Genomic DNA, 26,144 nt, shown 5'->3' with positions numbered 1-26,144 from the left:
GGAAAGGAGATGTCTGCTGCAGTCCACTAATTAACAGGTGGCTAGTAAAAATGTATTAAGTGACTGCGTGAAAATGGTGCCTCGACAGTGTTAGGAAGGGAAGGTAACAGGAAGAGAGGCGGCCCTTGGTAGGAAAGGAGTCTATAGAAGCCTGAAGATGAGATATAAGGGGGAGAGGCAGGATGTTTAGAATGTTAAGAAGAACGGATTTCAAAGTGGAGCAGTTTTCCCACTAATGAAGAAGAACGAGGTCTAAAGAGGTAATTCTGATAGGCTGAGTCCGGTGGGGAGTCTTGATTTGTATCATTTCTGAGGTTTGACCTGTGTAACCTGAGTTGGCCTTGAACCTTCAGCCCATATGCCTCATCCTCTCAGATGCCAGGATCATAGGGGGGCAACACTGTACTCTACCTCATGTAAGAGTTCTAAAAATTAAGTTTTAAGTTGGGTGCTGTGGTGCACACATATAGCTACTCAAGAAGCTGAGGCAGGAGGATTTCTTGAGCTCAGAAGTCAGGCCAGAGGCAGAATAGTCAGACCTCCATCTCATAGAAAAGAAAATTAAGTAAGTCACAGCACACACACACACACACACATACACACACAAACTTTTTGAGATGTTATTTTCATACCATTAAACTCTCCCATGAAAATGACACAATCCAGTGGTTTCCAATTTGTCACAGCAATCAGCATAATTTCAACATTGTTGATACCCAAGAAACTCCATAATCACTCACAGTCTTTCCTTTCCAGTTATGTTTTAAGCCAGGCTTGTATTTACATGGTTCACAATTAAAATTACATTAAAAGGATCAACACTGGGAAGTGTGGCTTCCACCCAAGTTTGCCCACTTCTGTGGCCCCTTGCTGACTAGGCCTCTGTGTGCAAACTTTCATTAATTGAATTTGCTTCTTTCTAGTCTCTCTGGGCTCATTTACCATTCTGATTTTTTTGTCCTTGTTAGCTCAAAAGTCAGTATACCATGCACACGCGTTTGATCACTGAACAATATAGGCTGGGGGATTGCTGATGGAAAGTAGAAGTTCCACGGGGGCTTCTGGAAAGAATTGAGGTTGGGGTGGGGTTGCGGAGGGTGGTGGAAGAATGGATCATTGGGGAATAGTGAGCAAATAAGAGAGAATAGATCATATGTTTCCATGGAAACTGTTATAATAATTGAGAGTTCTCTTGCAGACTGGGGATGCAGCATTAAATAAATCATGGACAGAATAACAGCCCATCATAAAAGCAAAACAGAATCACAAACACCTCTATGATCATTTTGCCACTGTCATGGTGCCAGCCGCAGTTTGGAATTAATGCAGTTTTGCGTTCGAATGCTTTTGAATGTGCGAATGACTTTGAACCTTTTGCTCAGTCTGGCTAGGTACCTAGATCAGTCCCCTTAAACAGAAGAGCATGGCCACGAGTCTGCTCTCTCCCTTCAGAAGATGAAAAGAACCAGCCTTTGCATCTCCCTCCCCCTGGCCCGCAGTATCAGATCTGGCCCAGAAAAACACACTCTCCACAAGCACTGTGATCATTTGCAGAGAAACAGAGGGTGACACAAGCATTTTGTTAAGACCTGTGAAAATGACACAGGGCGAAAGCAAGTGTGAGGCCATCGCATTCCAAATGTGTCGCCCTGGTCCTGGGAGCTTGCAAGAAGAGAGCAGCTTGGAGAGTTAACTCATGATGACCGGGAAGGTTGTCTAACCTGAGGAGAGTTTGCTGGCATCTCATATTTACTTAGAAAGAGAGAGTTGCCCACATATACTGCATCAGAAGTCCTGTATATGTGCTGTGACAATTGACCGTATACCTCAGCACAGACACAGGTCTTTTTAAAATAATAACATTTTCTTTTCAGTCTTTGAAAGTTTCATACACTCATGTTTATATTTCATACAGTCTGTGTTGATCATATTCCTCCACCACTACCTCCCTCCAAATGCTTCGAGGCCCCCACCCAACCCCATCTTTTTCCCAACTTCCTGTCCTTTTTACTGTTATTAGTAATCTTCTCCGTCCAGTTAATGTTGCCCTCATGTGAGGAGGGGCATCCATGGGGCAGGCCACTCCCCCAAAGGAGAGTGACTCTCCCTCCCTCAGCAGCCACCAACTTCCAGTTGCTCCTTCTTTAGAAAGGGAGCTTTGCTCCCCAAACCCCCATCTCTGCCAGCAGCGTTGTGATTGTCTTGATCCTCCGCAGGTAACCACAGCCGCTGTGAGCTGATGTAAAAGCGAGCATTTCCCAGGGCTCTCCCGAATTGTCTGGCTCTGACATTCCCTCCCCCCCCTTTTCTGCACTGTTCCCTGAGCCTTGCATGGGGAGGTTGACATAAATGACCCGTGCATACCTGAGAACCCGATTATCCATACTCAGCACTTAGACCAGTTATAAGTCTTTGCATTAACTAGTACCTACAGCATAAAGAAACTTCTCTGGCAAGATCTGAGAGCAACAGATGTCTATGGGTATAAATACAAATATTTAGGAGGCAGTTTGACACTGTGGGCACTATCATCTCCCCAGTTATGGGCTTTTGATCAGGTGAAGCTGGTCTCAAATCCACCTAGGAAACGGTTGGTTACCTCCATAATCTTCATGCCACTATCTCACTAAAGGAGCACCTCTCTCTGAGAAGGTTGGTACTGTAGCAGAGAGGGTCTAGCACTGGGTAAGGACGCCACAACACCTGCTGGCACTGTATAAGCTAGGCAGCATGGAGGGAGTGCCATGATCAACTTGAGGAAGACATGGCTGTCAGCCAAAAGTGCCACGTTAAAAACATCTGTTAGGTCATTAGGGCTAATACTGCTGTCTTCTGAAACTCAGGTGAACTTATGGTAATGTTACCTATTGTTTAAATGTATATATTTTTAAATCTACACAGGGCCTGGGGAAACAGATTAGTTGATAAGTGTTTGTGATACAAGAATGAGGATTCAAGTTCATAGTCGTGGCATGAACGCTATAATTTCAGCGCTGGGGAGGCAGAGCCATAAGGATCGCTAGGGAGTGCTGGCCAGGTAGTCTTGTCAAATTGGAAAGATCCAGATTCAGTGATTGAAAAATAAGGTGGAGAACAATAGAGGAAAACACCTGAAATCAACCTTTGGCCTATGCTTGCATGTACATGCACACACGCCTGCGTGTCTCACACACACACACACACACACACACACACACACACACACACAGAAAAATAAAAGCAAAAAATAGATAGGAAAGTCTTCCTCATTGTTTCATGTTGTACTCAGCATGGGAGGTATTTGTGTGTGGGGGGGTAGAAGAGAACTGTATCATAGGCGTAGATTCGTAGATATAAAGAGAAGTTCAAACAGGAGCTGGGGAGATGGCTTATCGGCCAAAAGCTTGCTGTGTAAGCATGAGAAGCTGAGTTTGAAGAGCCAGAACCTACATGCAGGCAGGTGCAGCAGTGTGCATCTGAGATGGGGGGCGGGGGGGGAGCAGGAGACCCTTGAAGCTGACGAGCCAGCTAGCTTGACATACACAGTGACTTAAGGCGAAAGGACATGACTGATACCTGAGGGGTTGCCCTTGGCCTCCACACCCACACCATCACGTATGCATACCTATTCACACATACGAGCACACACACACGCATGCACACACTCACACCCATGCACCATAAAAGAAAAAAAAAAAAAAAAAAAAAAACAGAAATAGCCTAAAGAGCCATTCATTGAAATGAAGTTTAAATAACAGTGGTTTGTCTGAGGTCCACCTAAATGAAGTATCTTTCTCTTACTCTCTTTCTCTAACGTTTATCCGTTTGTTAACAGAAGAAAAAGAAATGGAAAGAACTGTGTAATGAGCAGCCACAATACCTGCCACTTAGGTTGTGCAATTAGAGACTGACTTGCTCTGCCTCATCACGTCTTGGTCCGCTTGAATGCCTTTCATCAGTGAGTCAGTGATAGACCTCTGCATGCGTTAATCTGAACTCTTCAGCGTGTAGTCCATTTAACCAGGACACAATCGTCTGAGGTCACACTTACATCCAACGAAAGGCACATTTCTTAAGTGTGTGGTACTTTACATTTTGAAATAATGTGCGCTTTAAAACACTGTGGGGCTATAAACATCAATCAAGAAAAAGCCAAACGAGCAGATGTGATGCAGCTGTGGTTACTGTGGGTGCCTGAAGGGGGCTGACTCCTAGATTAAGTCACGGAGGCCTTCCTGAGAAAGTGACTAGAGCTGGCCCACGAGGATGGGTTAACCAAGCAAAGAAAGAAAGGAAGAAGGAAGGAAGGAAGGAAGGAAGGAAGGAAGGAAGGAAGGAAGGAAGGAAGGAAGGAAGGAAGCCTCTGTCCTGACTTAGTATCAGTCAGGAAAGAGACTCAACTGCCGTAACAAATAGACTCCCAGAGGTATACTGGATCAGAGACAATAGAGGTGTAATTTAAGGCATTAATAGTCCAAGATGGGTGTTCCTGGCCCCACCCACTCTCTCCATATGATAATTAAGGGATAGAATTCTTTCTTCCTTATATGGCTCCATTAATCCCTCCAACCTATTCTCTACATAGAGGATGGAGGGGGAGGAATGGGAGGAGGAGGAGGAGGAGGAGGCTCAAGCTGCTTTGTTCTGGAACTGACACACATCACTTCTGCCCACACCCTATCAGAGAGGTTTCAGTCCATGGCCACGCCTTACTGCAAGGGAGTCTGGGATAATGATTTTGATGGCTGATAAGTGGTCTCACCCACCCTGCCTGCTCTTCAGCTCTGGCTGGGATTTTTTTCAGTGTCCCAAAAGACCTTCTGACTTTTTCCTTTAGAACACCCAGTTCCTCACACCCCACAAACAAAAAACTCAAAGCGCCTCTTCCCGGTGACATTTCCTTGTGTTCAAATCATGGGACATGCCAGGTGCTGGAGCTGCCTTTCCTGAGCCCAGCAGAAGCCAGGAATAAATCAAGTAGGAAGCAGTTAGCAGCTTATGAAATTGAGAGGAATAAGCAGCAAGTGCTTAGAAACTGGGCACCCAGGTATCACATCCACAGTTGCTAAAAAAAAAAAATTCCATCCTGTTCTGTGGCTCGGTGTGTACCCGAGGCAAACACCATCCTCCTCTATGGCTTGACCTTCCTGGAACAGTGCCCAGGTCCAGGGCCTGAATATCCCCAGAGTCCAGGGAGGTGTCCTTCCATACACAGAATTTAGCTGCTGTTGTCCAAGTTGCTGGCGCTGGTTTCTACAGCAGCACACACAGAGGTGTAATCACAGATTTGATGCGCCAATTGTGTATTTATATTAATGTGTTCTAGAGAGTCTAGCAACGAAAGGTAATTTTGCTCTTGTACAGCTGGTGTGAGGGTTACATTTTAAATCTTAATTGCAGTGCCCAAGAGATCCATAACACAAAAATGCCTCTAACCTGTAAGGCCCCTGCTCAAGGACAAACACTTCCTGAGGAGGCTCTTGTTTGTGTAAGATAACAAACCACATGTTTTCGCTCACCTAAACAAGTTTGTTTGACCTAACTACACCGGATGGGCTTGATCACACATAGGAAGGAGGCATGCAGACAGGAAATAATCAGGATGTATGCTTGCCTCTGATTGGGCCTGGTGGGAAATACGTGGACTGAGAGGTTTGCCTTTATAAGCCTCTGCAAAATGTGACTCATCACTGTTTTCTCAGGACCTGGGAATTGGCTTGGCCAGAGTCCTGGCCAGTATTTAATTAAAGCTTGCTTCAGATTTGGCTCAAAAATTGTGGTGGTGGTCTTGTCCTCACACAACGGAAATTAACACTAGTACAGGTGATGCAACTAATGAAAGCGGTCTTCAGATCTTAGGCTCATATATGATTTGGCACCTTGATGGCCTCTCTGTTTCAAAGATCATGAAGATCTTCCTCTATGATCCTGGTGTGGCAAGTCCCAAACTCCCCTCTGCTCCAGATCCTCTCCGTTAGAGGAGGCTCATGCTGCAAGGCCCCTCTGTGCTTTGAGCATCCTTTCTGATATCGGGATCCCCCTTCACTGTGTTCTGTACTGAGTGGGTACAGAGCATCAAGCTTCTCCTTTGAAATCTGCTGCTTTACCAGCCGCTCCATCTTTATCATTTCCAAAGCGGCAACTCCAGTTAGCAGTCTTTAAAAATACCTGTCTCGGGTTGTCCTCACTCTGCAGACCTACCACCCAGATTTAGGAGCCATGGTTTTTTTTGTGTGTGTTTGTTTGAGACAGGGTCTCACTAGATAGCCCTGGCTATCCTGGAGCTCACTATATAGAACAGGCTGGCCTTGAACTCTCAGAGATCTGACTGCCTCTGCCTCTGCCCTTGAGTACTGGGATTAAAAGTGTCTAACCCCATACCTAGCCCAGAGCTTTTAAGAGCAGAGGGCCAGCTCAAGGGAGATAAGTCTTCGTTTTTATAAGTACCTACTGACATCCATAATTAATGATTTGATCATGGGGGGTGGGGGGTATAAGGTAGGTGGGCTTACTGAGTGCCTACTGTTTATCAGTTACTCTTTCAGTACAGTGGCAAAGTCCGTGAACCAAACAGACAGAAGCACCTGCCCTTCTGGACTTGCACTCTGCTGGTGGCGATAGTAACGGTGACGATGGTGGTATCCTCATCACTTTGAAATTTTACAGTGTATCAGGGCTTTATAAACGTCCATGTGGACTGTCTCCTAGTTGTTCTATGCTGTGACTACTATCATCCCCCTTTTAAAGGCGACAAGACCAAGGTAACAGAAGGCTGGAGTAGCTTGGTGGAGTCACGAGTTTGTAAATGTCATTCAGTGTGTCAAATTTGATGTAGAAATGCGTGATTTGTGGCTCTTGTGTCTCTAGGGATGTGTGGTGGCCGGAATGAAAATGGCCCCCACAGCCTCATGGGGAAAGGTTCTCTTGGGAGATGTGGGCGTGTTGGAATAGGTGTGGCAGTCGCTAGGGGTGGGCTTTGAGGTTTCTGAGGCTCAAGCCAGGCCCAGAGTCACTCTCTCCTCTTATTGCCTGCCAATCCGGATGTGGAACTCTTGGCTACCTCTCCAGCATCATGTCTGCCTGCTTGTCACCATGCTTCCTGCCATGATGACAATAGACGAAACCTTGGAAACTGTAAGCCAGCCCCAGTTAAGTGATTTTTATGAGTTATAAGAGTTGCCATGGATGATGTGACCTTGCCAGGCCACAAAGGAAGAGGATCCCGGCGGTCCTGATAAGCTAGGGTCAGATGTCAGGGGAGGAGGACTCCCCATTTCAGTGGACTAGAGAAAGGAGATAGAGGGGAAGAGAGAGGGAGGGTGAGTGGGACCCAGAGGAGATGAGGGAGAAGGCTACAACTGGGATATAAAATGAATAAATTGTAAAAAATTTAAAATTAAAAGAAAAAAAAAAGAGTTGCCATGGTCACGATGCCTCTTCACAACAATCGAAACTCTAACTAAGACAGGATGGAACCTAGTATCTTGAACATGTCAGGCAACTGTCCTATTGTACTATACCTCCAGTCTTGATTTTGGGCTCATAAAGGCTTGACACCAAACCCATACATTTTAGCTTATCTCATAGTCTACTGCGCCCAGTATTTGAATAAGCCAAACAATTTCTCCATTTATTTTTCACTTTCTCCCCAAGTGCCAGTTTTCTCCCCAACCCACCCCCCCCCCCTTTTTTTTTTCTGTGAGCTCTCACCCACCTGTGCATGAACTAGTGTGCATTTCTGGGATTCCCGAGAGTGCCCGTGAGCTCGCCTTCACTCCTGTGACCTCTGTCCTCCTGCACAGGCTTCAGAATATTGCAATCCTCCAGATCTCAGAGGCATCTCCAGCAGGAGCAGGCACGCTCACTTGCCTCCTTTGTAGTCTTGACTGCCATTTGTTCTGTCCTCACCAACTGTACCACCCTGGGCCGCACACCCTATTTCATTCGCACTCCCTTATCGTCTCTCACAGTCACTGGACAAACACTAATTGCCATGGAGGGACTGTGCTATGGATTGCCATACGTTATGTGGCATTAACCAACAACACAATTCTGCAAGATAGTCATTGGTAATACCTGTTGTATCTGTGTGGAAATTGTTTAAGTAAAAAAGGCCGGGCGACTTCTCCAGGATGTGATCTTGGAGAGCTGTTTGTAGTTTAGAGGAAGTGGACGAGGGCTTTCGATCTGGTCTTAGGATTCCAGTTGCTTGTAAACTTGTAACAGTAGTCTTCTCTACTCTGGGGTCCACACATCTTTCCAAACTTTCCCTTGCTTTCTTCTTTCCTTTCCATCTTTCTCTGCTTTTCCTCCTCCTCTGACAGGGTCCCTCCTTGCAGTCCAAGCTACCCTGGAACTTGCTGTATACTCCAGGCTGCCTTCAAACTCCGAACGAATCCTCTTGTCTCGGCCTCCTAAGTGGCAGGATCGTAGCTACAGCACGCCTTATTTTGAAATAGCATTTCCAAAATGGCTTTCAGAGGGGCATAGTGGTATAAGCGTATTCTCCCTCCTTCCATGGAAAAGAGTTTAAAAATTATATCTTGTGATTGCGTTAATGTAAGGACAGATACATTCACATCGCGTAGTAAAATGCTCGACTCCACACCCCAGACTTTCTCCCCTTTAAAAGACCTTAAGATGCTTTCATGAGCTCCTAAGATGGGAGTCCTCAGTACTGTGCCAGGCACAACCAAGGGACAAGGGATTTCCATTTTCCACACTAGCATCCTAGCATCCAGGTGCTTCACGTGCTCCTCGGATACAGGGGAACAGTCCAGACCCAGCATCTTGTAGCAGGTGCAGCACTGAATTTTGTCAGGGGGAAATGCCCTGAGGAGATTAAAGTGGCATTAGTTCCTGGCAATAATGGAGACCTTCTCTCCTAAAGTCTTTGCGCCCCAGCTGTGGGAGTCGATCCTAATTTTAATCTCATTAGTGCCATGTATCCACACACACACACATGCATGCATACATTAGACGTGGTTATATAACCCTGCAGACAAAAGCGCTCCCCTTTCTTCACCCTCTCTGCTATCTTCCTGTACCATATGTTAAATTGCTTTATCATATGGCTCACAGAGAGCTGAGAGTCTACTACCTGTCCCCTTAATCCTCTTTCAGGGAACCTTTCGGCATTTGCTGTCTGATCTTGGCTTCCTGCCGTCTCTGTAGTTCTGTCCCAATTATGGTGCCTCTCCCGTCAGCCCCCAAGCTCCCACATGCAATTCTGATTGCAGTGTGATTTTTTGCAGGCTCATCTTTCTAAATCACTTTTCCTGATTTCCCAGGCCTCTGCTCAACAAAGTGACTTGACGCTTCCGTCCGAGAAAGATCGTGAATTGCAAAACAGGATAAGGTCCATGTTCTTTTTTTCCTCAACAAAATTAATTACATTGAGGAAAATAGTCAAGAATTTCAGGCTTGTGATGCTTCATCTACGGTAGAGATGGTCAGGAGAGTAAAAAGGAGTTGAGGATCAGAAAGATGTGGTACACGGCTGTGCGTCTTGAAATGCTCAAAGGCAGGGCAAGATGGATTCATGACAAGAGCCCAGCAACCATGTCTCTGCCTCAGGGGCACTCACCCATCACCCTCCTTCCCATCACTGTCCCTCTCTAACTCTGGCTGTGCATCAGTGCTGTCTCTTTTGGCCTTTTCTGTGTCGAAATCCCAAATGTAGACTATTCTAGAAATCTATCCCAGAAAGGAGAATCTAATGATCTCACGTGGCTCAGGGATGTCTGTGATCCAATTAACTGTGCTCAAGAAGGCAGGGAGAGCCACACATGCAGAAGAATGATAAAATCATGCTTTCTGAAAGTATATTTCGTATGAGCAAGGTCTCTAAGAGGAGAATGGAAATGACTAACCATCTGGCCCATAGGTCAAAGGAAGAAGTTCTTTTGTCTTATATAGTCTTTTAAATGTTGCCTGATTCTTTAAGGGAAAATACCACAGTATTATTAAATCAAGTTAGCTTACTGAGGGGCCATGGAGCCCATGAACACAGAATCTGCACAGGGTTTCATTCTCCAGGCTTGGTGGTACATATCTACAAACCCAGATCTCAAGAGATTATAAGTTCCAAGCCAGCTTGAGCTACGTAGTGGGATTCGGTCTCACAAGAACCAACGGCTTTTTGTAGTGTAGCTCAGTGACTGAGCAATTGCAGAGAGTGCCTAATGCAATGGGTTTGATCCCTAACACCACAAATCAGGGAAAGAAACAAGAAAATTGGACCCTTGGGGTCCAACTTTGGAGCTTCCACAGTTCCTGTCCCCCCCCCCCCACATATACAAGCATCTCCTTGTACCACATCAGAGATTCACGGCGATGTTCTAAGAGCACAACACATCTATAATCTTTTCAACAGCAAGCACAATAGCAGAAACCAGAGGACTGCAAACCTCTAACACCCGGAGTGAGCCATTTGGGATATGCAAATGAGGATGATCCCTAGGGTTAGAGGTGGCATGGCATGCTTCATTCATGCAACCATTTCCCGGAATGTTGTATTGTGCACCTCGTCCTGACCACAGGAAACACTGCTAGGGAAATCTACGCTTTACTCCTGAGCACCGGGGTCGCGATGCCTGTGAGCCTTTCTGGCATCGCTCATTTACTTTGCAGCATGGTCTAGCGAGGTATGGCTATCTTTATCTCCAGTGTAGCGATGAAGAAATAAATAGAGGCTCGGGCAGTGAGAGACTTGCAGTCACACAGCAGAGGGAGCAGAGTCAAGCTCTGAGGGTCCTCAGAGCATGCAGTGTACTCAGTGTTATCCACTCCTGCCCCCGGAGAAGCTGCAGGCTCCAGCCGCAGTGCTCTGTCAGGCCAACAACAAAGCCAGTCTCATGCTCACAAGGCAGATCAGATTATAAAGAAACAGGCTTTCTTTTGTGCCGCCTAATTGTTTAAATGAATGGCAGACCCTTAAGGCTTTTGTCTCATTGTCTTTTGGTAAAAGGCATCAATTACTGGCTTGTTTTCCCTCAGAACCATCTACAAAACAGTCAAATTAAATCTGCTTTCATTTTAGCCATCTAGCTTTCTCGAGCTTACCGCACAACTCAAAAGAATGACTAAGCCGGACATGTCACTAAGTTTATTTATTTTTTAGGCATCTCTACTCTCTGTTCTTTCTCTTTTCCTCCACTTTTTTCTTTCCTTTCTTCTAAGAACATTTAAGGCTTCTATCAGCAAATTTCAAATATACAATCTAGTACTAATGTGCCGTACATTAGATCTCTAATTCTTACCTTAGAATCGAAGCTTTAAGCATCTCCCTATTCCCAAACCACACTGCCAGCGAACACCTTGTTTATGCCAGTGAACGTCTCTCAGCTCTTCTGAGGTTTGATAATTTTTTAGATTTCCCATATAAGAACCTACAATATTTGTCCTTCTGTCTCTGGCTTGTTTCCCTTAGTGTAAGGTCTTCCAAGTTGACTGTTTATTTTTAGCCCCCAAAGAAACCATCAATAAATATTACTGATCCATGCATTTCTAATAATGCCAGTAATGAGAGGTGATGCAGCCTCAAGGGTTGAGATAACACTTCTTCATATTTCTTACGGTAACTCAGTTAAGAATTTTGTATTAGGCCCAGTCAGGCATCTTCATTAGGAGCACAGGTAACAGTCTCAGGTTTAAGTTGTCTTTTTCTTTCTTTCCCTTTTTCTTGCAGCCAATGGGACTTGTCTCTCCTATTCTATGGGGGCCTTTGTTTAATGAATTTGCAGGAGCCAGATATGACCAGACAGCAACTCTATTGTAAAGTTCCCTTCACATTTTCCCAGCCTTGTCTGTGCTAGAGGGTAAAAAAAACAAACAAACAACAACAACAACAAAAAAAAAACCAACTAAATTAAACCTAAAGCATGACACTGCAGCATCATTTTAAAGGGTTTAGGGGCTGAAGAGATGGCAGTTTAAAGTGCTTGTCATGTAAACGCAAATATATGGGTTCTGTGCCCAGTAATCAAACAAAAACCTGGTCATGGGGAAGCACACATGTAATGTAACAGATGGAGAGGTGGAGACAGGTGAGTGGTGAGCTAGACCAGTAAGAGACCCTGTCTCCAAAATAGAAAGGGCCAGTGTGTCCATTAATCCCAGCACTCAGGAGGCAGAGGCAAGCTGATCTTCGTGCTTTATTTTAAGGCCGTCCTGATCTACAAACTGAGTTTCAGGCCAGCTAAGACTACATCATGAGACCTTGTCTATAATGCATTTTGAGGCTGGGGTAGAAGGCCAGGACTAACGAGAGGGAGAGGGAGAGAGAGAGAGAGAGAGACAGAGACAGAGACAGAGACAGAGACAGAGACCATGTCTTAAAAGTAAAGTACAAGCCAGCTATGCTGGCGCACGCCTTTAATCCCAGCACTTGGGAAGGCAGAGGCAGGCAGATCTCTGTGAGTTAGAGGCCAGCCTGATCTACAAATGGAATCCAGGACAGCCAAAAGTAACAAACTTAGAAAGCAAAAGCCTGACAGAGAACATGCAGCTAGTAAGCACGCAGATTTGTATTCTTTTGGATCCCCTAGAGAACTTGTGGCCAGCCCCCTCTTAATGGCCATGCCTTTCATTCTGGGCTTTGTGCAAGATAACCCCCTTGTGGTACATCATCTGGTCTCACCATGAGCTTCCCAGGGAAAATAGATCATTATGCCTGTTTATTAGATGAGGAAACAGAGACAAAGAAATTGAACCAACCTTCCCAACAATACAGAAAAAAACTTGTATAAAAATCAGAATTTGAAGGCAGAACTTGGGAGCTTGAATTTGGACCTGTGTGATTTTACAGTTCTTGTTAGACAGAAGTGTCTGGATCATCAGAATCCACTGGTGCCATAATTCAGTTCTTTTGTTACAGAGACTGTTAAGATGCCCACCATATTGCAAAAGATGCTGAAGTTAGCCTTCATCCTGGATGCATCCAGATTTTTCTCTAAGCTCTGCCCCTGAGTGGCTGAGTGTCCTCAGGAGAGCAAATGGACAGTGTTTGTCCCACATTTGAGATCCTGATGGGCTCTAGCCAGCACACCTCCCTGGCACTTCCCCAGTCACAGGACTCACACAGGAAGCACCCAGATATTTAGAAGATTCTGATTTAAGTGGTCTGGAGTGTGGCCCAAGCATCAGCTTCTAAAAGCCCTGCGGGGAATTCTGATATGCAGTGTGGAGACTTGGTAGCTCTTGCAAGTGTGTGGGGGGAAAACCTAAAGATCAAATGAGAGAAGAAGACAACATTTGCCTTGGAGCTCAGATAAGAACATACCCTCCTACACCCTTACATGTCTTCAGAGGGGCCAGGTGGGGACCGAACTGAAGATAGCCCCGGAGAGTAACAGGGCCCTTAGATGATGCCCCATTCTAGCTCCCAACCTTGCCCTCAGGTCTGTCTCTTAGTGGATTTAGCATAGGGGACGAGGGGCACAGGGGGCATAGGGTACAGGCCTCACAGTTTCCCTGTGGAGTCTACACCGTAGGCACAGGAGCGTTGACTTAATTACTTCCTCACCCAGCCCCCCTCTCATCTTAATTCTGCTCAGACACCGTACTGACACCCTTTGGGCTCAATAGTTTGGAGACCCTGAGTCCCAGCATCTTTTTGTCTATTTTAGATGCATACGTACAACTGAAGTCACTGAGCTGAAAGCTTTTTCCATCTCTGCTTGCTAGGCTAGTGTCTTACTTAGTTAGGGTTTCTACTGCTGTGATAAGACACTAGGACCAAAAGCAACTTGGGGAAGAAAGGGTTTGTTTTGGCTTACAGTTCTTAGGTCACAATCTGTCCCTGACAGAAGTCAGGAGGAGAACTCAAAGCAGAAACCTGGAGGTGGGCCCCAATGCAGACACTACGGAAGAATGCTGATTACTGGCTTGCTCAGCCTGCATTCTAATAGCACTCAAGATCACCAGTCCAGGGGTAACATCACCCACAGTGGGGGTGGCCCTCCCGTGTATCAATCAGTAACGAAGACAATGCCCTACAGGCTTGCCTGCAGGCCCATCCTATGGAGGGGTTTCTTACTTGAGGTTTCCCCCACTCTCAGATAATACTCACCTGTGTCAGGTTGACACAAAACAGTCAGCACAGCTGGCTCTCAGATCCGGCTGCCGCTGCAAGTGTTCCTCCTCCCCCATTACAAGGGTGATAGCAAGAACACTGTCCGCTATAGCTCTTCCTGGGCATGGAAGGAACTGTCCTCAGACCTGAGTTTCAGGAAGACCATGCTTCTCTGCTTGAAAACAAAATCTCCTTCCCCATAGAAAATATCAATGCTGTTACATTTTGTGTATCGCTGTTTGTTTTGGTGGCTTCTAGGAAAGAGAGAGGAGGTGAGAGGGAGGGAAGAAGGGAGGGAGGAAGAGAGGGAAAGAAGAAAGAAGAAAAGGGGTAAAGAGGGGAGAGGAAAGCGGGAATAAAAAAGGAAGGCATAATGATATATTAAATATACATATACTATATACACATGCTCATATTCAGATACAGAGACATAGGTACTGACTATGTAGTGTGTAGTCATTTTTAACCCTCTGGGTTGAGGTGTAGTTTGTGGGTCATGCAATTCACTTCTGTTATATAATCTTGAATACTCTCAACTTCTTTGGGAAATATGGGGTAAGTGAAATCATACACATTAAACAGTGCCAAGTTCTAAGCACTTGAAGGCCTGAGCAGGAGCTCTGGGCAGTCAGATATGCCCATCTAGATCTAGGGAGTTGTGGCTGCTTTTCCTCACTCAGACCTGTTGACTCACTTAGCAAACAAATATTAATTCGTTGTTGACTGTGTGCTGGCGTTAGGAATATGAGTGATGGCAAAATATCCAACCTCACAAAGGGAAAAGATAAGGCAGATGACCAGTGCAGTAACTGCTGTGGAAAGCACTGTGGGGATGTCTGGGAGGCAAGACCACTTAGTGGGCAAAGTTGTCCTCATGTGAATGAGGACCCAAGTTCTAATCCCAGGGATCCAAATAAAAGCCAGGCATTAACAACTTACCTATGTGACCTCAGCACTGGAGGTGAAGATGGTCCCAGACAGGCAGATCCCTGGAGGTGGGTCTCTAGAGCTCAGTGGCCAGTGCATCTAGCCAAAATTGTGAGCCCTGTGTTCAGTGAAAGATCCTGTCTCGAAAAATAAAGTGGGGAGCCAGTGGGGGAGAAGATAGTGAAGCAGCTTCTTCCCTGTACAAGTACACTCACAGGCGAACATACTTACACATGCACACAGGATTATACTGTATACATGTGCCCATGTATATACACACACAAAAAGTGCCGTGAAGTGAGGTGAAGCTGTGTCTGTGGCACGAACACTGCATACTTAGACAAGGTAGGCACACAGGATCCCACTGGAGTCATGGTGAAATGTGACCATTAGGAGGTCAGAGAGAAGATGCCTGACAGCCTGGGGAAAGATTCCTGCAGGCAGACAGCCGCTGGGGACGCAGGCATTTTGTTCCATGTGCTGTAGGAAGACAGAGGAAGGTCTCACAAAAGTGGAGTGATGTGGGCTGGCTTGGGTTTTTCAAGCATCATCTGGCTGTGCGGAGAGTCCTGTGTGTGTGGAGCTCAGGACTAAGAAGAATGGAAGCAGAGATGGTCAGAAGCCATCTTGCAAGGTTGGTTCAAGGACTAGCCATCCCGCAGGCTTTTCTCAGGAAGGATGGCAGACTTTTAAAATTCTATCCCCTGCCCTCCCTCTCACCCTCCTAAGAAAACAAAAACAAAGTCAACCTCAAGTTCTAGCCATGATATGTGTGGGGGTGGCTTCCTCAGGTCTTTGTGGATGTTACTGAGTTAACGTGAGGTCACGCTGAGTTAGAGTGGTCCCTAATGTAATGTGTCCTCGTAAGGACATTTGGACACAGACGCAGGACAACAGGGACGGACACCGTGTGAAGAAAGGAGTGGAAATTGGAGGGACAGATGTATCTACAAGCCAAGGAGTATGAGGCTTGCTGGCAGCCACCAGAAGCTGAAAGAGAGGCAAGGGTAAATTCTCATTAGCCTTCAGCAGCAGCTGAGCCTGCCAACATCCTAATATTGGGCTTCTGGCCTCTAGAACTCTGAAAGGATATGTCTCTGTTATGCCACCTCGTTTTTCTGTTGTTCATCTGCTATGCCCACCCTGGGAGACAGTCCAATGCCGGGTGTTAAGTGTCCATCCGTTGCCAAACGGTGTTGAGTTCAGTTGCCCTCTGCACACACCCTGTCTCCTAAGGTTCCCCAGACCACCAGCTGAGGAATTAATTTTTGGCACACCCATTTGACAGATTAGGAAACTGAGGCTCAGAAAAGCTAAGCGGATTTCCTAAGTTGCACAGCGGCTTTATGGCCAACCTTGGAGATGCACCAGGCATTCTAATGCTCAAATCCACACACTCACCACTGTTGAGTGCTACCCACTCCGTGGGCCGAGGCCAAGATGCTGGGCACACCTCAGCGCTGGGATCTGGCAGCAAAGTTTATCACCACAAACTTCTCACCAGAGAGGCCTGGGGCTGCTTCTCTCTGTTTTATTTGCTGTCGCTGGAGCCCTGCTATTTATCACATCCCTCCCTGAAGAGTCTTGGGTAACAGATGTGGCTTGGAATTTGATAAGAACGGTACTTCAACACATCCCTTCAGTCTGTGTGGAATCCTCGCCCTGGAGATTCAGGGACAGCTGGGCAAACAACCCACGCCCTCTGTGCTGGTATTAAAGTTTCTGGGAGCTCCAGGAACTGCTCGATGCAATTAATAAGAGATTTGTTTTCACTTCGGGAGCTCGTGGGGAGTGTGGCCATGGCTATTGCTAGTTCTGTTTGCATTGTTTGCAGTTTTGCTTTTGCTGTCTTTGTCTCCCATGTAAGCATTAACTAAATGCCTGAGATAGGCCAAGCCGTGACCAGGGTCTTAAAAATAGTTAGCAAACATCAGTTTAGGTATTAAGAGAAAGTGTGGAAAAGGCACAAGAGGGCAGGCGAGATGGTCAGGCTCTGTCATCATCCCCACAGCCCTGTAGGCTGTCACTCCTCTAAGGACAGACAGGAGGGTCCCAGAGACTATGACTGAAGGTCTGGGTGTGACAGGACATTTTAGCCTCTCAGGTGCTGGCTCTCCTACCTTCTCTAGTCCTTCCGCTCATTTGCATCCAACCCAGACCACCTTGCTGCTCCCTTTACTCTTCCACCCTAGCTTTCTCTGCAGTCAGAGGGCAGACAATCCCACCTCCATCTGGTTCTCTGCCTCAGAACATTGGTTTCCTTTGGTCATCGTTCCTGCCTTGGGAACTTGAGTAACCTGTAGAAAACAGATGGGGACAGGGCTGGATTGCTACCGAAGCCAGTAGCTGTTTTGTGCCAGTGCGACACAGGTACCCTCCAGAGAACATAGTGTCGTTAGCAAATACACCAGTTGTGTCACTTCTTCAGGGAAGCCTTCCCAGACAGGTTAAGTCTCCTTGGAAGGTGATCCTAGCCTGTGCTTCCCAAGAGTCTCCTTGAGACTAGCACGTGTGAGGCATACTTCCTCTGACACGGTCAGGACTGAGGATAACAATAACATAATGGAAATGACACTGTGTCCAGAAGCCACCTGGTTTGCTGACCCTGCTCATGACCACAGCTTGTAGGAAGAAGCCCCAAGACAGCAGGTGAGGCTGTTAAAACAGTGCATTGACTATTCCTATAATTAGTTGTCTGGTTTCTTTTCTCTCCCTGGGTTCAGGGTCAGGGAACGTGCCTGCTCGATTCTTGCTGCGTTCCCAGCAGGCTTTTACAGAACAGGGCACACTGAAGGAATAAAGGAGCTGGTGTCTCAAGCCCAGTTTTACAAAGCATTCATTCATTCCTGTGTTGTTAGTATTTACTGATCATATACTACATGTCTGGTACTTTCGGAGAATTTCAAGTTATGACGGTGACTAAAACAAGATAGTGAAAGTGAAACTTGATTCCATGGGGCAGGTTCTCCTCCTAGCTATGCCGGTTGGCATTGTTATCAGTGGATGTCCCAAAGGTTTCAACACACGCTCATCTTTCCTAGAACCGTCTTCTATTGATAGCCATTCAAAGTGTGAGGTGGTTGCAAAGTGTTACTCATTGTTTCTGAGTTAACACATCATGTCTGTCCAAAGATGGGTGTGGGTTTGCAGGAACTCCAGGTACCCACGGTTGTCCTCTAGGCCTCTTCTAACTGCACTCATGTCCTTCCAGGTCATGCTCTCAGAGCGGAAGGGCACGGATGAGCTCTATGCTGTGAAGATCCTGAAGAAAGATGTGGTGATCCAAGATGATGATGTGGAGTGCACAATGGTGGAGAAGCGGGTGCTGGCCCTGCCTGGGAAGCCGCCGTTCCTGACTCAGCTCCATTCCTGCTTCCAGACCATGGTAACTGGACCAATGTTCCGAGTGCTTTTAGCATTTTCACAGGTTTTGGCCAATCTTCACAGTAGCCATCCCAAGGAGATAGTGGGCCCTTGGTGATACCTTGGCTGTTTGCCTTACGGAAACTGAAGGATGCTGGATCCACCGAGGCCAGCTGACAATTCCAAAGATTACCATTGAGTACTGTAGCCTTGGGCAGATGCTATTTGTCCCAACTCAGGCAAATAGTTTTGTATAACCAGACAACCCAAGCCTTTTCTAACATTGAGGGATGCCTTGGGGACAGGATCTCAGCAAGGTTTATAGTCTGTACGTCTAGTTAGTTAGAATCAGCCCTCCCAACCCTTTGGAGGAGCATGTGTATATTTCTGCAGGTTGCCTGAGGCCTTTGCTAGGGGCCTTCAGAGAGGAGGCTGTCCTCAGAGCATAGCCCTGAGAGGGGCATCTGAGGCTGGGCACAGGGTTGTAGGCAAGGGCTGGTGAGCTCAGAACATGGCTGCCAGAATGTGCAGGGAATATTCACGTGCTCTCTGCAGCCCCTACAAGAGCAAGATGTCGCTTCAGTGGATTCTGACCCTTCCCTGTTCCTGTTGGATGTTGGCCTCCATTGCCCAGGAGAAAAGGCCAGAGCAAGCTAAGAATTCATTCCTGCAGATTTGAGTCTGTGAAGGACCAGTGGCCTTGCGACGTAAAAATGCCTTCAGGGATTCTGTAGGATTCTTTTGGACCCTTCGTCTTTCAACCTACATGCTGACTTTATATCTTCCCTCTATGTGAGATGGGATAGAGGCTGTTGTATTCTGCATCTAATTTGGTACACCTTTGGCTGCTAATCAAGCGAGCCCTCAAAGCACTTTTGTCACCTTCTTTTAAAACTGTTCTTTGATCTGCTGAAAATTCTGGGCTATTTGGTCTGCAGTGTTTTCAGTCTGGGGTTTGCTTACTGCAACCTCACAGCACCTCTGCATACTTCTCTGTCCCTTGTATTTTCTGCAAATTGATAGCTAGCTCTTCAGGCTTGGTCAGATTCAGCTTAGAAAGACTGCAGGATCTGGATGCATTTTTTCACCCAAAGGTAGGATACGTTCAAGGATGTTGGTGGTGCTGGCCCAGCCTGATCTCACCACTAAGTCCATTAGCTCATTGGAGATTGTAAGATAAGAATATTTGTTTTTGCATTTGCCAGCTGGAATGCTTTATTACAAAGAGTGGTTTCCCCTTACTTGGTCCCTAGTGATCTCTTTCATACAGAAAAAAGACAGAATTGATGCTTCATTTCTTCCCTTTGTTTAAGATTCTGGATAATGAATTGGGTCACAACTGTGCTCTAAGGGAGACTAAAACTTGCCTTGAAAGCAAACCTTTAAGGAAGATTGAAAGTGGCAGTAAATAAAACTGCAGGTAAATGGTAATTTGTATCCTATAGGTGCTTGGCAAAGGTCAGTTACCAAAGAAGCCAAGTATCTCTAAGGTTACCTTGGGGAATTCAGTTCAGAAGGGGTCCACATGTTAACAGAGTTCAGACATGACCTTTCCCTTTTCCGTGTCTGGTTCCCAGACTGACTCAAGGGCATCAGCACTTGAACAACAGACTGCCTGGCAAAAAGGCCAGTGGCAAACTTGGAGCAGCAGTTTACAGTTTCAGTTGGGTGTGTTGAAACGGGGAGAAATGAGTCATTTGTGACTAATATTCATTAAAGGATAGCATCTTCATTAGTAACAACCTATTTTGAAAATGGACATGTGGAGTGGATTTAAGATTATTCTTTTGATGGTAAGTGGCCTCCCCCTGTCCGTGTTTTAGTTTTCTGGCATCATATTCCAGGAGCTGCATCGTGTGGTACTAGCACCAAGCACTAAGGTTTCCTCCAGGACTTTTCAGATGCCAGGGAGAAGGGACTGAGAACCATGAGCATTAGTGGAGTGTTGTCCTGCATGGGGAGAGGCTCTGTGATTCCTTTCGGGCAGTCTCCTGCTCCAGATAGTCAAGGGATACGACAGACAACTTTCCCACTGGTTAACAATAAGATAAAATGCTTATCCATCTCTAGGGGCTATATTTTGTTTCTGGGGAGTAGGATGGGGGGATACTTGGAGAAGTCCATTTTTTCTAAGCAAAAAGGCCTGGTGAAGCCATGCGAGAGAGGAACAGACCCCCAGCCACCTTACCTGTGTTCAGATAGATGCACAGACACCTCACCTGTGTTCAGATAGACTCACAGACACTTCACGTGTGTTGAGATAGACACACAGACACCTCACCTGTGTTCAGATAGACACACAAACACCTCACTGTGTTCTAGGCATCTTCTTATGGCACAAATACCCTAACTTATGTTTTTTTCATTATAAAAGATTTGTTATTCTTCTTCTTATTTTTTTTTTTTTTTGAGACAGGGCCTCCTATGTAGTCTTGTATGTTCTAGAACTGTCCAACTGAAAGACATCTTTATGCCTCTGCCTCATGACTACTGGGCCATCACATCCACCCTCATTTCTTAAAATTTGCATGTGTATGTATGTTTGTGTACGTGTGTGTAAGCCAAGAGTGTGGGGCACCTGTGGAGATTGGAAGACCCTGGAGCTGGAGGTACAGACAGTTGTGAGTCACCCAGTATGAGTGCTGGGAACTAGACTTGAGCCTTCTGGAAGAGCAGAGAGTGCTCTTTGCTTTTGAGCCATCTCTCCAATCCCATTTTCTTACTTTTGAACGTAAGCACATGTGTTTTCATTTTGCATAAAATAAATAATAGAAGGTCCCTTCTATGTGTGGCATGGGAGTCAAAACTTTAAGCTTCCTGGCAACTCTTAGATGACTCTTACTATCATGTCCATTCTGCAGATAAGGAAACTGTGCCATGCAGCTAGTACATGTCAGGGCCAGGATTTGAACCCAGGCAGAGTGGCTGAAATACTAATACAATTAATGTATACAATGGCACATGAAGACATCTTTTGAGTGTGACAACCCTCTGGTGGAATCCCCAGTACACAAATGTCTCCATTTGTGCCTAAGCTCTAACTCAGCCTTCCCACCTCCTCAGTTATAACCTCACATTTCCGCTCCCTTGGTTTTCTCACCTCCGGGGCGAAACTGACTTTCTGTTGGAATACTGAGCATGTGTAAATCTTCAGAGATGTTTCATTCCTGCCACACACACGGGGGTGGTGGCCACAGCTGGAGAACTGAGGATCAGGGGCACAGAGCACCTCTCTGTGGACACAATGCTGGGCCCCCCAGCTCTTCCTACTCAAGCTGAGCTGCATCCCCCTGTGATACCACCGAGGTGACCTGACCAGTGACTGTATTAGTTACTTTACTGCTGTTGTGAAGAACACCTCAGCCAAGGCGACTTATAGAAGGAAGGGTTTATTCAGGCTTATAGTACCAGAGGGATGAAAGTCCGTCACGATGGGGAGGTACATGACAGCAGGCAGAGGCCATGGTGGCTGGAACAGGAAGCCAAAGGGCTCCTGTCTCAACCACAACCATGAGGCGAAGAGAGCAAACTGAAGTTGGTGAGGCTTTTCATTCTTACATCCCGCCTCCAGTGACTCCAGCCCTTCCTCCAGCAAGGCTGTGCCACCCAAGCCTCCCCAAACAGTGCCACCACCTGGGAGCCAAGCCTAGGAGGGTCATTTCTCGTTCACACCACAGTAACCATAGTAACCAAACAAGACACAAAGCAGCAGTGCCCCAGCCTGTATCTTGTCACAGTGTCTCACTGCACCCTTCCTGCCCCTTTTTCAGAAGGTTACATTACAGATAAAAACGATGATAGTCAGAGAAAAGCTAAGTGCCTCCTGCCATGTCACGTGGCTGGCTATGCATAGAGTCTGTATTTATTCTAGAAAAGTCCAGAAACTTCAAGCCTGGAGGTCTTTGCTGTCCCCCTCATGCCTGAATTCTACATTGCTGCTTATGATTCACAAAACATTTTCCCTTTTTATGGCTCTAACCATGCTTCACCACAACTACACCTGATTGTTTTTTTTTTGCCCAAAGGAAGTTGATCTCAAGGAAAGTAAAGTGACTCCGGTTGCACAATTGACAAACGGGAACCCCAGAACTAGAGGCAGAGTTTCCTCCTGGCCTGTTCAGGGTTCTTTCTGCTGTGAAGCTGTCACCTCTGCTCTACAGGGATGCTCTAACAGTTAGCTCAGATTTTTCTCCCTGGGCGTGGCTAAGTGTGGGCAGCGTGTCGTTTCTGTGGCTTAGGCGAGCACAAAGTTTCTAGGGTGAGTTAGGGGTGGTCATCCAGCACAGTTCCTATGCTAGCACTGTTGGATCCTTGGCCTTGGAAGGATGCTGGGGTGCCTAACAGGCAGGCAGCATCCCTGAGAGCCGGAGCACTGTGGCTGGTGTGTGCAGGGTTCCCACACTCGGTTATTTCAACACATTTATATTTGTTTGTTGAACCCATTGTGTCAAGGCCCTGAAGTGTCACCATGTGCGAACAAGAGATCAAGTCCTCTGTACCTTTGAGATTACCACTCTTCCAGGGAGACAGAAAAATGACCACAGCCACCAAAAGTACATGGGCTGCAGTCAGGTGGCCTGGTGTTGTGAGATGACATTTTCTGATGGGATCATCAAGGAAAGCCTTGGTGGTAAGGCTGACATTTGAGCAGAGACCGGAGCAGGCAGGGCTATCTGGCAGCAAAGCAGTGGCAGAGAGCAGGAAGAACACGTGTGAAAGCCCCAGGCAGGAGCGCGGTCCCTGTGTCTGAGGAGCAGCCAGAGGGCCAGCTTAGCCTGAGCGGATTGTCATGTTGTATTTTGTGACCCAGAATTCCTTTATGAATCAGCTATCTTTAAAAGAGCGACAAATCTGTTATAGCATACTGCAAACTGCATAGTTCTTTTTTTTTTCTTCTAGAGATGTAGCATTTTGAAAATTTAAGGTCTCTGATAGACATTTAAAAAAATATGTGACGTGCTCAAAACAGATGAAAGTGACATGTATCCAATAATACTCTGCATAGGTTTTGTGTGCGTGTGTGTGTGTGTGTGTGTGTGTGTGTGTGTGTGTGTGGTCATTTTGAAATGACACAAAGCTCTTTAGTTTTGGTTTTGGTTTTTTGGTTTTGATTTTGTTTTTTGAGATAGGGTTTCTCTGTATAACCTTGGCTGTCCTGCAACTCACTATGTAGACCAGGCTGGCCTTGAACTCACAGAGATCCACCTGACTCTGCCTCCCCAGTGCTGGGATTAAAGGCCTGAGCCACCACACCAAGATGGCAAAGCTCGTTATTTTAAAAGCTGTTCAGAAAAGCAGAACTCTGTCGGAAATATCCTTACACTGTATTTTCAAACCTTTCAAAAATATGCGTGGCATTTTCCATGTTAGTGGAAATACAGAATATTAAATTTCATTTGATGTATTCTAAATGTGTTTAGCCTAAATCGGCACATGGAAAAGATTGGCATGGCCAAATCAAAATATTGATTATATTCAGGGAAGGATTTTTAGGTAATCGTCTTCTCCTTACGATTACAATTATTTTCAGAAATGTCTATAACAAGGCAATTAAAATTATGTGTGTGTGTGTGTTGTAGATATACTTGGGTATGCAGGTACGCATACCCATGTACACAGTCCAGAGGAGAACATCAAGTGACCTTCTCTGTCCCTTATTGCCTTGCGATAAAGACCAGCATGCTCCAGTGCAATACATCTTCTATCCCTCACAGAATTGAGGTTACAGGGGCATGCACCCACACCCAAGTTTTCACATGGCACTGAGGATTTGAACTTGGGTCCTCGTGCTTACACAGAGAATGTAAGGACGCTCATAGGTAAAAACATAGGAGCCGTCTATACTCAGCCTCTTATATTTTAAAATATTGCCCACAAAATGGCAAAATAGATGGAAAAGCTTTCGGAGGAGAGTTAAGTTGGAGAGAATTACTCATTAGATGAGCCGGTTTCAGGCGAATAGCATTCTAGTGAGTTGTCCCAGAAACACACAAGGCATCCGAAGCATGCATCCCCCAGGGAGAGGAATATGGACCTGTGATTACTGGCCATAGGACTCCTAGAATGTCACTAACAGCTTTGAATATGGGTTTTATCATCTCATAAAAGGAGCCCATTACACGGAGATTAAAAGAGACAGTAGACCGAGTCTAACAAACACCGAGTGGAAGTTGGTTCCATGATTAGTGCTGGGCTGGGGCCCCTTGCTGCACAGGCACAAAATAATTTCATTTCCTCCAATCTTCTTGCAGTTTTTCTCGGGGACAATTGTCAGCCAGGCACATTCATGTAATTTCCCAACTGCCAGTGGGCACAGGCAGTTAAGTTTCTTCAGCAAAACATCTATTTTAACTGTTTTCTTTTCAATTGAACATATGCACCTCTCTCACTCTCTCTCTTTTTTTAAAATAGAATTAGATTTCATGAGTCATTGAAGGACAGAAGTTACTTCCTCCCCAAATTTGCTGCCATGGACCAGCAATAACTCAGCTGCAAGGCATGCTGGGAGAAGCATCAACAGAATACAAAGGAAGGCAGAGGTGGAGACAAGGATGGTCTCCACTTATTGGTGTCGTGCCCATTGAGCCCCTAGAGCATCTAAGGGGCTGTGGTGACTCAGGCCATATCTGGTTTGGCACTAATGTCCAGTGATGTGCTTGGACCTTAGGGCAACGCTGAAGAAGGTTCTGGCAGGGGTCTTGGTAAGAGATAACTGGACTGTAAAAAACAGAACACTCTCTCCCACACCAAACTACTTCATGCATAAACAAAAACAAATTCCTAACACTAAGAAAGACTTTATGGGAAATAAACGAAGGCACAGGTGTGCTTGACCTTGGAAAGAAGTAGAATTTCTAAGTGTAGGGCAGATCTGTCTTCTTTCTCATTGCTTCTGTCCCTCTCACTGCTGTGGCAAGCATGGCTTCTCGAGTCCAGATCCAGGAAATTTCCTGAGTTCCAACTGATGATCATAGGAAAGAGAATCTTATTGGTTCAGCTTATGTCAGGTGTCCCTTCATGGCCCAACAAAGTGCTCATTAGGTACCTCTAACTCAGTAGGAACCTTATAGAAAGTGTTGTTATCTACAGGGAAGGAATAATTGGTGCTCCTGTTAGGTGGGAGATGCCAGTTGAGTCCACAGAAATTCAGACGTAGATACAGTCTTAAGTGTCTCAAAAAAGAGGGAAGCTAGTACCCAAGGGGCTCCTGGGAACTTGGCAGTTATCCAGGCTTCAGGGCACTAATGATACGAGGATTTTGTGAGCAGGTAAGGATCCAGAAATGACAACAAAATAAAGTGCTAGGTCAGGCAGAGATAAAGGTAGTTGGGTTCTCTCTACTTTCTTGATGGCCAGTGTGCGTTGGCAGATTCATTCGATAACCAAAGCTCTGTGAAATTTACAGAAGAAGAAAGGTGATTCTATACTTTGAGAACCATTGTGTCTGCATGAAAGGGCAATAGGAAGCTGAAACACAAAGAGTAGCAAGTTCTCGTTTTGGATGCTCACACTATAAAATGGGAGACAGGAGAGTTGAGTGTGGACACATCTCCTTGACCACACATTCACCTCAGTGAAGCTCTGTGAATTGGCACAGACTTGGCGCGCATGCCTCATGTGGAAGCACCCCATATGGAGGAGAAGCTGCTGTGACTCTACTCCATTTAGGAAGACAGAGAGTATGAATAACCAATCCAAGGTCTCAGAGCAAGTATCCTGTATAACTAGGGTGTGAACCAGGACTGACTGATGCCAAAGCCAGAGCTCTTAATCACAGCACTTCACGGCTTCTCCGGAGAGA

At 46.0% G+C, this 26,144-nt stretch overlaps 1 protein-coding gene across 2 annotated transcripts in view; it reads left to right on the top strand.

The window, feature by feature from the left end:
• Positions 1-26,144, top strand: part of Prkcb (protein kinase C beta) — a 324,942-nt gene that overhangs the window by 241,741 nt on the left and 57,057 nt on the right. For both annotated transcript variants that reach the window (XM_060366899.1, XM_060366900.1), the window contains exon 10: positions 18,192-18,365. In XM_060366899.1, the coding sequence (XP_060222882.1) occupies positions 18,192-18,365 (174 nt within the window). The remainder of the gene's footprint in view (positions 1-18,191; positions 18,366-26,144) is intronic.

Source organism: Meriones unguiculatus, chromosome 14, assembly GCF_030254825.1.
Source record: "Meriones unguiculatus strain TT.TT164.6M chromosome 14, Bangor_MerUng_6.1, whole genome shotgun sequence".
Taxonomy (NCBI): domain Eukaryota; kingdom Metazoa; phylum Chordata; class Mammalia; order Rodentia; family Muridae; genus Meriones; species Meriones unguiculatus.
The sequence above is the reverse complement of the archived record's forward strand: the minus strand, read 5'-3'. Positions and strand labels throughout refer to the sequence as shown.